This window comes from Callorhinus ursinus, unplaced genomic scaffold (assembly GCF_003265705.2).
Source record: "Callorhinus ursinus isolate GAN/ISIS: 27379988/994484 unplaced genomic scaffold, GSC_fseal_2.0 scaffold2, whole genome shotgun sequence".
Lineage (NCBI taxonomy): Eukaryota > Metazoa > Chordata > Mammalia > Carnivora > Otariidae > Callorhinus > Callorhinus ursinus.
Genome location: NW_027397064.1, coordinates 69,263,226 through 69,278,235, shown reverse-complemented (window position 1 = coordinate 69,278,235; position 15,010 = coordinate 69,263,226). Strand labels below are relative to the sequence as shown.

Genomic DNA, 15,010 nt, shown 5'->3' with positions numbered 1-15,010 from the left:
TTGATTGGATTATTTGTTCTTTGGGTGTTGAGTTTGATAAGTTCTTTATAGATTTTGGATACTAGCCTTTATCTGATATGTCATTTGCAAATATCTTCTCCCATTCTGTCGGCTGTCTTTTGGTTTTGTTGACTGTTTCCTTTGCTGTGCAAAAGCTTTTTATCTTGATGAAGTCCCAATAGTTCATTTTTGCCCTTGCTTCCCTTACCTTTGGCGAAGTTTCTAGGAAAAAGTTGCTGCAGCTGAGGTCAAAGAAGTTGCTGCCTGCGTTCTCCTTTAGGATTTTGAGGGACTCCTGTCTCACATTCAGGTCTTTCATCCATTTTGAGTCTATTTTTGTGTGTGGTGTAAGGAAATGGTCCAGTTTCATTCTTCTGCACGTGGCTGTCCAATTTTCCCAACACCATTTGTGAAGGGACTGTCTTTTTTCCGCTGGACATTCTTTCCTGCTTTGTCGAAGATTAGTTGACCATAGAGTTGAGGATCCATTTCTGGGTTCTCTATTCTGTTCCACTGATTTTTGTGTCTGTTTTTGTGCCAGTACCATACTGTCCTGATGATTACAGCTCTGTAATAGAGCTTGGAGTCCGGAATTGTGATGCCTCCAGCTTTGTTTTTCTTTTACAACATTCCTCTGGTTATTCGGGGTCTTTTCTGGTTCCATACAAATTTTAGGATTATTTGTTCCATTTCTTTGAAAAAAGTTGATGGTATTTTGATAGGGATTGCGTTAAATGTGTAGACTGCTCAAGGTAGCATAGACATTTTCACAATATTTGTTCTTCCAATCCATGAGCATGGAAAGTTTTTCCATTTCTTTGTGTCTTCCTCAATTCCTTTCATGAGTATTTTATAGTTTTCTGAGTACAGATTCTTTGCCTCTTTGGTTAGATTTATTCCTAGGTATCTTATGGCTTTGGGTGCAACTGTAAATGGGATTGACTCCTTAATTTCTCTTTCTTCTGTCTTGTTGTTGGTGTATAGGAAGGCCACTGATTTCTGTGCATTGATTTTATATCCTGCCACTTTACTGAATTCCTGTATGAGTTCTAGCAGTTTTGGGGTGGAGTCTTTTGGGTTTTCCACATAAAATGTCATATCATCTACAAAGAGTGAGAGTTTGACTTCTTCTTTGCCAATTTGGATGCCTTTTATTTCTTTTGTTGTCTGATTGCTGAGGCTGGGACTTCTAGTACTATGTTGAATAGCAGTGGTGCTAGTGGACATCCCTACCGCATTCCTGACCTTAGGGGAAAAGCTCTCAGTTTTTCCCCATTTAGAATGATATTTGCTGTGGCTTTTTCATAGATGGCTTTTATGATATTGAGGTATGTACCCTCTATCCCTACACTCTGAATAGTTTTAATCAAGAAAGGATGCTGTACTTTGTCAAATGCCTTTTGTGCATCTATTGAGAGGATCATATGGTTCTTGTTCTTTTTATTAATGCAGTGTATCACATTGATTGATTTACGGATGTTGAACCACTCTTGCAGCCCAGGAATAAATCCCACTGGGTTGTGGTGAATAATCCTTTGAATGTACTATTGGATCCTATTGGCTAATATTTTAGTGAGAATTTTTGCATCCATGTTCATCAGGGATATTGGTCTGTAATTCTCCTTTTTGATGAGGTCTTTGTCTTGTGTTGGGATCAAGGTAATGCTGGTCTCATAAAATGAGTTTGGAAGTTATCCTTCCATTTCTATTTTTTGGAACAGTTTCAGAAGAATAGCTATTAATTCTTCTTTAAATGTTTGGTAGAATTCCCCTGGGAAGCCATCTGGCCCTGGGCTCTTGTTTGTTGGGAGATTTTTGATTACTGCTTCAACTTCTTTACTGGTTATGGGTCTGTTCAGGTTTTCTATCTCTTCCTGGCTCAGTTTTGGTAGTTTATACGTCTCTAGGAATGCAGCCATTTCTTCCAGATTGTCTAATTTACTGGCATATAGTTGCTCATAATATGTTCTTATAATTGTTTGTATTTCTTTGGTGTTGGTTGTGATCTCTCCTCTTTCATTCATGATTTTATTTATTTGGGTCCCTTCTCTTTTCTTTTTGGTAAGTCTGGCCAGGGGTTTATCAATCTTATTAATTCTTTCAACGAACCAGCTCCGAGTTTCGTTGATCTGTTCTACTGTTCTTTTGGTTTCTTTTTCATTGATTTCTGCACTGATGTTTATTATTTCTCTTCTTCTGCCGGTTTTAGGCTTTATTTGCTGTTCTTTCTCCAGCTCCTTCAGGTGTAGGGTTAGGTTGTGTATTTGAGACCTTTCTTGTTTCTTGAGAAAGGCTTGTATTGCTTATATACTTCCCTCTTAGGACTGCCTTTGCTGCCTCCCAAAGATTTTGAACATTTCATTTGTTTCCATGAATTTTTTAAATTCTTTAATTTCCTGGTTGACCCATTCATTCTTTAGTAAGATGCTCTTTAGCCTCCATGTATTTGAGTTCTTTCCAACTTTCCTCTTGTGATTGAGTTATAGTTTCAAAGCATCGTGGTCCGAAAATATGCTGGGAATGATCCCAATCTTTTGGTACTGGTTTAGACCTGATTTGTGATCCAGGATGTGATCTATTCTGGAGAATGTTCCATGGGCACTAGAGAAGAATGTGTATTCTGTTGCTTTGGGATGGAAGGTTCTGAATATATCTGTGAAGTCCATCTGGTCCAATGTGTCATTTAAAGCCTTTATTTCCCTGTTGATCCTTTGCTTAGATGATCTGTCCACTTCAGTGAGGGGGGTGTTAAAGTCCTCCACTACTATTGTATTATTGTCAATGTGTTTTTTGATTTTGTTATTAATTGGGTTATATAATTGGATGTTCTCATGTTAGGGGCGTAGATATTTACAATTGTTAGATCTTTTTGTTGGATAGACCCTTTAAGTAGGATATAGTGTCCTTCCTCATCTCTTATTATAGTCTTTGCTTTAATATCTAATTGTCTGATATAAGGATTGTCACTCCAGCTTTCTTTTGATGTCCACTGGCATGGCAAATTGTTTTTCCACCCCCTCACTCTAAGTCTGTAGTCTAAAATGAGTCTCTTGCAGACAGCATATCGATGGGTCTTTTTTTTTATCCAATCTGATACCCTGTGTCTTTTGATAGGGCCATTTAGCCCAATTACCTTCAGGGTAACTACTGAAAGATATGAATTTAGTGCCATCGTATTGCCTGTAAAGTGACTGTTACTGTATATTGTCTCTGTTTCTTTCTGGTCTATGTTACTTTTAGGGTCTCTCTTTGCTTAGAGGACCCCTTTCAATATTTCTTGTAGGGCTGGTTTGGTGTTTGCAAATTCTTTTAGTTTTTGTTTGTCCTGGAAGCTTTTTATCTCTCCTTCTATTTTCAATGACAGCCTACCTGGATATAGTATTTTTGGCTGCATATTTTTCTCCTTTAGTGCCCTGAATATATCATGTCAGTCCTTTCTGGCCTGCCATGTCCCTGTGGATAGGTCTGCTGCCAATCTAATGTTTCTACCATTGTAGGTTACAGACCTCTTGTTCCGAGCTGCTTTCAGGATTTTCTCTTTGTCTCTGAGACTTGTGAGTTTTACTATTAGATGTCGGGGTGTTGACCTATTTTTATTGATTTTGAGAGGGGTTCCTTGTGCCTCCTGGTTTTGATGCCTGTTTCCTTCCTCAAATTAGGGAAGTTCTCTGCTATAATTTGCTCTAGTATACCTTCTGCCTCCCTCTCTCTTTCTTCTTCTTCTTCTGGGATCCCAATTATTCTAATATTGTTTCATCTTATAGTATCACTTATCTCTTGAATTCTCCCCTCAGGATCCAGTAGTTGTTTATATCTCTTTCTCAGCTTCTTTATTCTCCATCATATATATAGTGATCTTCTATATCACTAATTCTCTCTTCTGCCTCATTTATCCTAGCAGTTAGAGCCTCCATTTTTTATTGCACCTCATTAATAGCCTTTTTGATTTCGACTTGGTTAGATTTTAGTTCTTTTATTTCTCCAGAAAGGGATTCTTTAGTATCTTGTGCTTTTTTTTCAAGCCCAGCTAGTATCTTTATAATCGTCATTCTGAACTCTAGTTCCAACATCATAGTAATGTCTGTATTGATTAGGTCCCTGGCAGTTGGTACTGCCTCTCATTTTTTTTTTTTTGAGATGAGTTGTTCTGTTTTGTCATTTTGTCCAGAGAAGAATGGATGAATGAGAGAACAAAATGCTAATAAAGGAACAACGACCCCAGAAAAATATACACTAAACAAATCAGAAGAGACCCAAAACTGGGGGGAAAAAGGAAAAAGAAAAAAGAATATGATTAGGCTGGTGAATAGAACAGAACCACACACTAGATTTTGGGTCTATTTCGGTCTGTTAGAAGAAACTGCCTCCAAAAATTTTAAAGAAAGAAAAACTTATATATGTACAAAAATAAGGGTAAATAGAAGGAAGGGATGGAATATGACTGTAAAGATGAAAATTAAAAAAGATTTTAAAAAAGGAATTGATAAGAAGCTGGTTGAAAAAAGAAGAAAAAAATTTTTTTTAAAAAGGAGAGAAAGTGATCAGGCAGGAGACTAGAACAAAGCCATACACTAGATTTAGGGTATATTTTGGCTGTTAGGAGAAACTGTGTTCCAAAATTTTAAAGAAAGAAAAACTTGTATATACACAAAAGATAAGGTTAAATACAATGAAGGGATAGAATATGACTGTAAAAATGAAAATTAATAAAGACTTTAAAAGAGGAATTGATAAGATGTTGGTTGAAAAAGGAAAGAAGAAAATTTCAATAAAAAAGAAATAGAAAAAGAAAAAATAATGAAAATTAAGAAAATTAATTTTGAAAGACTAAAGAATCATGGGAAAAAGCCATGAATTCTATGTGCTGTATCCCCATAGCGCTGGAGTTTTGCAGTTCTCATTGATTGGTAAACTTGGTCTTGGCTGGATGTTCTTGCTGATCTTCCGGGGGAGGGGCCTGTCACAGTGATTCTCAGATGTCTTTGCCTGAGGCGGAATTGCACCGTCCTTGCCAGGGGCCAGGCTAAGTAATCTGTTCGGGTTTGCTCTCAGTAGTTTTGTTCCCTGAAAGCTTTCCCTACAGCTTTAGGGGACAAGAATGAAAATGGCAGCCTCCCAATCTCTGGCCCCAGAGGAGCTGAGTGCTTGGGGCCCCACTTCTCAGTGAGCCCTCAGAGAAAAGAAGTCAATCACTCCTGTCTCCCAGGCTGCACTCCGTGCTCACGAGGCCTGTGACTGAGTGTTTCTATCTCTGGCACATGACCCCGTTTGGAGTCTCCAAACCCAGCAGATTCCTGTGGTGCACTCCCGTGCTGCTCCTTCCAGGGGAGGAAGGGGAGTCTCCCTGGATCTGCTGCTTGTTGGGTCCCTGCTCAAAGAGTAGTGGCCTGAGTGTGCCGTGGATCACAGTTTATGGCAACCCAAAGCTGAGAGCCCACTCCTTGGCTCCGTCTCTGCAGCTGGATTCCCCGCTCTGATACCTGGGAGCTCTGCCACACTCAGGCACCCCTGGTCTTTCTGTGACCTCTCAGGGTCCTGAGACCACACTGTCCCAGCGAGTGTTCCACCCCCTGTTTAGCCACTGGAGTGACGTCCCTCAGCAGAGCAGACTTCTAAAAGTTCCAATTTTGTGCTCTGCTGCTCTATCACTTGCCAGTAGCAGCTGATGGAGGCAGCCTCTCCCCCGCAATCTATCTTCCCAAATATCGCCTCAGATTCAATTCTCTGCATGTCCTACCTTCCAGAAAGTGGTTGCTTTTCTATTCATAGAATTGCTGCTATTCTTTTCTTTGATCTCCTCTTGAGTTTGTAGGTGTTCAGAATGGTTTGATAACTATCTAGCTGAATTCCTGGGACCCTACAAAATTTAGGTCTCCTACTTCTCCGCCATCCTGCTCCTCCTGTGCTTACTCTTCTACAACTCTCAAATTTTCTATAATGATCAAGCATTATCTTAGTATTTACTTTGTACATAATTACACATGACTCAGAGCTCCCTTTGCTAGCAACATCTACCTTGAGCAAAGTTATATTGCATCAGGAACATCAGCTGGTTATTGTCTAGGGCATATCTTTGGAATTTGAGTTTAAAGTTAATTTCTTCATCTTTGCCACTGTGTAAAAGGTGGTCAGACAGAAGTAGTGGGCAGCAGAATTATGGTTTAGGGTAATTATTGTTAATACAATACTTTTTTCCCCCTTCTTTATGTTTGGCTGTTAGGGAAAAATGATCACTAATCACTGATTTTGTACTATTGGCCTCAGGAGAGAGCCTCAAATCCCAAAATGTTAAATAAAACATTTATATTTGCTTCTATTTGCATCTCACTACGCAATGGCTTTTTGTGGTATGAAGTAAGTGTTATGGAGTCTGGGGCTCCTGTGAAAACATGGGGCATCTGCTTGAATGCCAGGGAACCCCTGTTGTTCTTCTTGGGTAGTTTTCCTGAGATGGAATTCATATGTGTTACAATTCACCCATTTAAAGCACACATTCTATAGTTCTTAGTATGTTTAATTGTGCAACCATCACCCCCAATCAATTTAAGAACATTTTTACCACCCCAAAAAGAAATGCCATATCCTTTAGGCATCACCCCCAATCCTTCCTTCCTCCTTAGCCTCTGGCAACCACTAATCTACATTTTATCTTTGAAGACGTGCCTGCTCTGAACATTTCATGTAAGTGGACTCAAAACAGACCCTTGTTCTTAATCCAGTAATTTATAGAAGATTTGGGTATTTCACAGAGCTATATAGACTTTTTTTCTTTTTTAGAGAGAGAGCATGTGCACACATATATACATGCAAGTAGAGGTGGGGAGTGGGGACAGAGGGAAAAGAAGAGAGAGAATCTTATGCAGGCTCTGCACCCAGCAAGAGCCCAAGGCAGGGCTTGATCTCACAACCCTGAGATCATGACCTGAGCTGAAATAAAGAGTCCGATGCTCAACTGACTGAGCCACCCAGGTGCCCTGAGCTATATAGATTTCCCATTAAAAAAACTTACATGTGTTGGTATTTTCAGTCTCCCACCAACTAATAACGGGTGAAAGTTACTGTATGTCAGCTGTCTGTTATCCGTCCATTTGTTTACCCTTTCATAGGCAGTCCAGCGCAAACCAATCCATAAAGTAGCCTCCATATCCGGAAGCAAGGATGTAATAAAATCTGTCAGAAAGAGATTTTTTTTTAAGCATTTGACTTATTCAAATTAAAGGTACACTAAAACTGTCAATGAATACCTCTTGCTTACCAACAAAGATACTCTTTTACCTATTCTGTAACAAAGTAGTTTAATAAGATTTTTTAAATATGCTAATTCCCCAAAGCCTCTCAGAACTAACTTGGTCCCCAGATCAGAATAATACATGTTTCCAAAACAATTCCGTTACCTTGTTCTCTCTGGCTTAGCACTGAAGGAAGGGTGCCACCATATGTGCGACAAGTATCACTCGCTTGGGAAAATGTGAGAGACTTTGGTTTGATTTTTAGGAAACACTGCAAACAAAAAACATCTATGAAGCATAAGATTCCAGACACAGGAAAGCTCACATAGGAAGTTAACACCTCATCTTTTAGAGGGCTGCTAATTTTTGGTCTGTGAAATATGGAAATTAGCAAAGTAGTACTATACAAATGCAGATCTACACTCTCAATATAAACAACTAAAGAGTGGTCTATTAGTCAAACTATTTTTTAAAAAAATCTCCCATTTACGGCTTCCTATGTGCTAAACAGTTTGCATAATACTATCTCATTTAATTCTCACAACAAATGGGGAAACCGAGGCACAGGGCAGTTGAGTAACTTCACCTATAAGTGAAATAGCCAGGCTGTGGTATTGTCAGCACTTAGATTCTGTTCCATCTGACTCCAAAGGCTGCCCTTGTAATCATCACCTCCTTATATAAAAACACACATTAAAAAAAAAAATCATCCCCCCCTTTTTTTGTTATGTTCAATTAGCCAGCATATAATACTTCATTAGTTTTCGATGTAGTGTTCAACGATTCATTAGTTGCATATGACACCCATTGCTCATCACCATATGTGCTCTCCTTAATACCCAACACCCAGTTACTCCATCCCCCCACCCTCATCCCCCTTTCTTTGGGTAGGATATTTTAATTCAAATTTACATCAACTATGTAAATTAATTTAGTCCCAGTATCTTTGGAGGGAAAAAAAGATTGTTCTAATTTTATTTTTTAATTTTTTAATAATATTTGTATTTTTTTTTTAAGACTTTATTTATTTGACAGAGAGACACAGCGAGAGAGGGAACACAAGCAGGGGGAATGGCAGCTAGAGGGAGAAGCAGGCTTCCCGCGGAGCAGGGAGACTGATGCGGGACTCGATCCCAGGACCCTGGGATCATGACCTGAGCTGAAGGCAGACACTTAACGACTGAGCCACCCAGGTGCCCCAAATTGTTCTAATTTTAAAAAGCCAAAATATGTCCTTACTATTTTAGCTTCAGTGCAGATGCTTTCAGTTGTCAGACACATATCTTCCTTTTTCTTTTTGATATGATCATATTAGTGTGGATTGATACACCCTAAATAGTGTTCTTTGAACAATTCTACAAAATGCTTTTTTTTTCAGCCTCCTTAGAGACTGGAGTGGCCAATGAGCTATATGTCATTGGGTAGCTTCTAGAAAAGACCCTAGACAGAACACCCTGAACTTGAGCTTGGAAGCTTTATTATGTTAAAGATGACAGAGCAAAAAGAATAAAGGAGCCTGGATTTGAAGATGTGGTGGAGCTTCCATACCAGCCCCAGCCCACTTACCATCAAACGTCTTTTGTGTGAGATAATAGATATTTTAACATAGGATAGCAATCTCTTACTTAGCAGCCAAATGCATTTCCAAAGAGATAAATATACCAATATGGATTATGCATTTCAAAGACGCAGATACAGAATGTAGCATTTCCCAAACCTATTTAATCATTAAAGACCCTTGAAGGCAAGATCAATGATTAACATTTTGTTAGCATATGTGTAGTGTAGAGCCCCCAAAATAGGTTGGGAAATGCTGGTCTAATTTTTTTTTTCCAATTCACAGCACTCACTATAGCACACACCCTCCCCAATGTCCATCACCAGCCACCCCATCCCTCCCACTCCCCTCCACTCCAGCAACCCTCAGTTTGTTTCCTGAGATTAAGAGTCTCTTATAGTTTGTCTCCCTCTCTGGTTTCATCTTGTTTCATTTTTCCCTCCCTTCCCCTATAATCCTCTGCCTTGTATGTCAAATTCCACATATTAGTGAGATCATATGATACATGTATTTCTCTGATTGACTTATTTTGCTTAGCATAATACCCCCTAGTTCCATCCACTTCATTGCAAATGGCAAGATTTAATTTTTTTGATGGCTGCATAATATTCCATTGTACATATTTACTACATCTTCTTTATCCATTCATCTGTTGATGGACATCTAGGCTCTTTCCATAGTTTGGCTATTGTGGACATTGCTGCTATAAACATTGGGGTGCATGTACCCCTTCGGACCACTACATTTGTATCTTTGGGGTAAAATGGATGAAAGACCTAAATGTGAGACAGGAATCCATCAAAATCCTTGAGGAGAACACAGGGAGCAACCTCTTTGACCTCAGCCGCAGCAATGTTGGTCTAATTTAATTGGTAGATGCTGCCTGAATGCTTTCTTTCAAGTGGAAAATATATCAGCCAGAAATTGTCAGTTTCCTTCTTGCTATAGAGATAGTTTTATTATTTAAAGTATTATAATCCACTGACCAATCAACTTCAGCAATTTACATTTACTAGCACAGAAGAGGAACACAGTACTTTGAAAGACCTGCAGGCATGACTAACTTGAGAGCTAACTTGGTTTCTGGCACTGTAGAGGATCAGGTGAGTTACTGAAACATGCAGAAGCTTTCTTAGTGAAATTATTTGATGGGCTGCGATTCTGCCACAGGCCATACAACCATCATGAAAGCAATCATCATTTGTACAATGTAACAATTCTCTTTTTACCTTATTCTGAAAAGTAATCCAATCCCCAGAGCACTGTATTTTAGCTGCAGAATCTGGACTATATTTTTCTAATGAAGAGACATTATATTTTTCACAGATGAAGGGCAACTTGGTACCACAGTCTGTTGGTTTATTTAAGTCTGAGAAATGAAAAGCAAGATTACAGGGGTGAGAATTTTCTGTTCAGCACATTTTAAAAACAATCCAGTAGTAAAGAAAATATCTTTCGATTGATCTTTCCCCAACATTTAAAATATATTCCTTTTTTACTCTAGCCATTTCTATCTTCTGTAATTACTCATATCAGTAGGCTATAGCATACCAACATTGCCTATAAAAATGCACACATTTGGTGGAAGGACCACAGTTACCACCACAGTTCCTGATGGTGGGAAATAGGTTGAAAGCAAAGCCTAATGAAGGGAAAAGAGACCTAGACTATATTTAGAATTGCTACCTGTTTATCTTTGCAAATTTATCTATATGCTTATCAGTGATGAAAGCGGTAAGTTTATTTCTAAGTAACCGCTTTAGGATAAAGGAAGTAAAAATATTCACAGTGAAAAGCACCTCTATTTGCATTTGGAATTTGAGCCATGGTCATTAGCAATAAGCCAAAAGAAGATGAAGCGTATAATCAAAAGGAAAGCAAGGTTAAGCTAGTAATTGAACCTGAAGTTCACACATTACATAATCAACATTAAAGGATTTGGAATTAATTTACCGCTAAACCAAGTCTTGGCAGACATGCACAGGCATTCCTCCCGAAATGTTATAGGAAAGTGAGGCCATGGATATCGTGAGCTGAAAGAAAATGAGAGATTTCACAGCTCCTATCGTAGTTACATGTTCTATTCTGTCTTCTACTGTAATTTTAATTCTAAATTTAATGTTACGCCATTACTTTATACCACCTTTTTCTTGATGCTAATATGCAAAAGGACTTGGTTTCTGTAGTCCATGCAGTTTATGGATTAATGTTCAAAACAGATTATAAATAGCATTTTCTAAAGGGGAATTTGGAACTGCTTCTTTCCAATGCCTTTATAAAGGCAACATCAATGGTGTCACATACTATATAGAACGATGACGATCTGCTGGCTGCTCAGCGGTTCTCACCCACCACTTCTGTTCATCACCAGATATCTGAAAAACAAACCAACCAACCAACAAAATCACCCATGCTTATATGTGCTCAGTTTTCTGAAAGAGTTTTCATTTAAATAGCCAGTCCCACTGTAACCACAACCACTAAAATTTCCAGACATTCCATTACTTCTGTCTCTAACTTATCAGGTCCTTTCATCAAAGAAGTAGCTGAAAACTCTTCGTATAACACTATGCGCTATTTTGCATACAGAAAATAAGGTCACTGTAATTACAGGCATATGTTAATTGGATATATAGTGTTCTATTGCAAATAATTATAAATTTAAAAACATAAAATTATTTTTTCTACAAAAAGCTATTTTACAAAGTTAGTTATTAGAAGAAACAAAAATCTAGTACAAAATCTAACAAAGATTAGAATATTTTATATTATCTATTTGTGCTCATTTTATAAACTGACATTTATAATTAATCTTGAATATTTTAAAACATTATGTAGTTCTATTTAACTTTTCTAACATGAAATGATGAATTTGGATGTTGTTAGGCAAATTTTACTTGAAAGGAACATTTAACTTCTGTAGATTTTGGTAAGATTTCTGAAATAATTTTTAATGGAATAAATATCAAAATAAGAGATTTTAAATACATTCTCTCAAATTACATTTGCTATTTTGTTTTTGATGGCTTTTAGTCCTGCAAGAGATGTCAGTGTAGCCAGAGAGCTGTGATTGCTAGCACAATACAGGACAGCTTCTTCATAGTTTAAGTGAGGATCGGCAACAAACCAATATTCACTCCCTTCAATTACAACCGGAGGTCCATGAATTCCAGCACGCTCTAAAGAAGAAGAATATTGGAGTTATGCACAGATCAAACTGCACCTTCTAAGCATGAATTAATGTTCAAAACTATTTATAAATCCATTTAGATTATTGGCTCTCTCTGGCCAGGGCAGTCCTTCTTGTCAAGCACCAGGGATTGCTGAGCCAGAGACTTTGCCACCCTCCTGTACTCACAGAGGGGAACAAATACAGCCTCAAAGCCTCATTCCACACCAGCCCAACACCTTTCCTGCCTGGAGGTATTTCATCTCCCTTGAAGATGTGATAGAGAAGCTGGCAGTTAGGTCTGGGCTTAAATAATTAACTGAGTACATTACTGAAAAGGTAGAAGCAGTTTGGCTAAGTTTCAGTTTTCTTAACTTACCTGGATTGTACCAGTCTGGTGTTTTTGGAGTATGGCCTGTATAAGAAAACAAAAGACTCAAGATTAGTATCCAATTACAGATAATGTCATACTGTAAGTAAGTGCTTTTAATCTAATTCAAGAGCACTTGCAGGATTGCTGAGTTCGACCATTTCTGGCCAAACCATTTCCTTTCATATTATGATTGCTTCAGTTTGAATTTTGTGGGGCCTAAGCTAAAGCTGCTTTAGTGGCAATCAAAAGGGCAGATCTGTTAACTATTAAAGTATTACTAGCAGTTCTCTATCTTATATCACGGAAGCCACAAAGGAAGACTAGATGGATAAAATATGGCTAATAATTAGAAAGTATAAATAAGTAAATGAGTATATTATATACATTACATAGAAGCACTAAGGAACAGGCACCAAGATAATCATCACTGCAGGATGAGGTTATTCAGGAACTACTTCTCCATCTAATGCAATTTGAATGATTGTTCTATAAAACTGGGTCAGTAGAGTTCATTGTCCCCCAAGGCATCCTTGTAAACAATGTACAGTAATCGAGTATTGAAACTTTTGAGGAGGTGAGAGACAAAACTGGGAGAAAAATAATAAAAATCACCTAGAATTCCTTGTCAGAAACAGAGAAAATATGGTACTTTACAAAGAATTATGGGCCTTGAAGTTGGGTGGGTCAGGGTCCTAATGCCCTCAAACCTTCACTGCTGTGGGACTTTGGATCAGCTGCTTAGCTCCCTGAGACTCAGCTCTCTACTCTATAAAAATACAAGACTCTACTACCTAACTCAACGACTGTGAAAATCACTTTAAGGCTGCCTCAGCAGAAGCACCCAGACAATTCCAGGGCTGAGCGGCTCCCCTCTCCTACAAGGATGTTAGTTGCTTTCCTCTCCCTTTTCATTCTGGTTGTAGGTCATACTGGTTTCAAGGCAAAAACATAGTTTGATGACTATTAGAAATTACAGGGTAAAACAGCTGTTCTTAATTTTGCTGTTGTCTGGGCCTATTGCAGAGAAGACCCTACTCAGAGGACTGCCTATATATCCAACATCTTTGGTTTCTCTCTATGAGTCAGTTCTTTGTATATTGGATAATTTCTATCAACAATGGGTTAAATCTGTTAAAAATATGCATAGTTTCTTGTTTGTAATCTTGTCAAAAACTTCTGTTCAGACACATGAAAAAATGCTCAGCATCACTCGGCATCAGGGAAATACAAATTAAAACCACAACGAGATACCACCTCACACCAGTCAGAATGGCTAAAATTAACAAGTCAGGAAACAAAAGATCTTGGCAAGGATGCAGAGAAAGGGGAACCATCCTACACTGTTGGTGGGAATGCAAACTGGTGCAGCCACTCTGGAAAATAGTATCTGTGATCCAGCAATTGCACTACTAGGTATTTATCCAAAGGATACAAAAATAGTGATTTAAAGGAGCACCTGCACCCCACTGTTTATAACAGCAATGTCCACAGTAGCCAAAATATGGAAAGAGCCCAGATGTCCATTGACAGATGAATGAATAAAGAAGATGTGGTATGTATATATATGGCATTGGTATTGCATATATGGTATTATATATATATACAATATATATATATAATGGAATATTAGTCATCAAAAAGAATGAAATCTCGTCATCTGCAACGACGTAGAGCTAGAGTGTATTATGCTAAGTCAAAGAAGTCAGTCAGAGAAAGACAAATACCATATGATTTCACTCATATGTGGAATTTAAGAAACAAAACAGGTGAACATAGGGGAAGGGAAGGAAAAATAAGATAAAAAACAGAGTGGGAGGCAAACCATAAGAGATTCTTAACTATAGGGAACAAATTGAGGGTTGCTGGAGGGGAGGTGGGTGGGAAAATGGGGTAACTGGGTGATGGGCATTAAGGAGGGCACTTGAGGTAATAAGTACTACGTGTTATATGCAAATGATGAATCACTAAATTCTACCCCTGAAACTAATAATGCAATATATGTTAACTAAATTGAATTTAAATAAAAAATTAAAAACATCTGTTCATTTGTTTTTTGGAGGAACCTATGGCTAATTCTGAAATTTCTTTAAATTAGTGAGAAAAGCAGAGTTCAAGGTCGGTTTTTTTTTTCACAAGCTTATGTATGTGTGTACAAGGTATCAAGAAATATAAAAACAGTTGTGTTTGGATAGTGGCATTATAGGTGATTTTCCTAAAATATTTTTATAAGCCTTATTTTTGATACTGTTTTTCAATGAAAAATATAATTTTAAAATTATATATATCTATAGTGGTTATGGCTATTCAAAAATTTTAGCTTGTCAGAACATCCCTTTTAGAGAAGAGAACCAACTGGGTCAGGTAATAAAAAAGGCAAATATTCTGGTTTCTCTCCAGATCATATGAATCTTTTGTCTTTTTTAAAAAGGCAAGAGCTAGAGAAAAAGTATAGTGATTTAGGCTACTGAAGAAGTAAACTGCTTTCAGAAAACCAGAAAAATACAGATTAATACAGAAATATCCAGTTGAGCAGACTCTGCAGGCTCTACTAACTGAGAGAATATCCAGCTACGTGAATGTGACACAGTGTAACTTAGAATTTAGGGACTGTCAAAGGGCAGTTTACATAACATTTAAACTCTGGATCAAACAATCACTGATGGCTTCAAACAACTGTGAAT

At 37.8% G+C, this 15,010-nt stretch overlaps 1 protein-coding gene across 4 annotated transcripts in view; it reads right to left on the bottom strand.

Annotated features, from left to right (window-relative positions):
• LY75 (lymphocyte antigen 75) overlaps positions 1-15,010 on the bottom strand; it is a 133,093-nt gene that overhangs the window by 70,647 nt on the left and 47,436 nt on the right. For all 4 annotated transcript variants that reach the window (XR_012375498.1, XR_012375500.1, XR_012375499.1 and 1 more), the window contains 7 exons: positions 12,336-12,371; positions 11,791-11,966; positions 11,092-11,162; positions 10,741-10,820; positions 10,017-10,156; positions 7,395-7,500; positions 7,010-7,170 (listed from right to left, as the gene is read on the bottom strand). Coding sequence is in view for 1 of the 4 variants with exons in the window: in XM_073883641.1 (XP_073739742.1) it covers positions 7,010-7,170; positions 7,395-7,500; positions 10,017-10,156; positions 10,741-10,820; positions 11,092-11,162; positions 11,791-11,966; positions 12,336-12,371 (770 nt within the window). In the remaining 3 variants the exon portion in view is untranslated. The remainder of the gene's footprint in view (positions 1-7,009; positions 7,171-7,394; positions 7,501-10,016; positions 10,157-10,740; positions 10,821-11,091; positions 11,163-11,790; positions 11,967-12,335; positions 12,372-15,010) is intronic.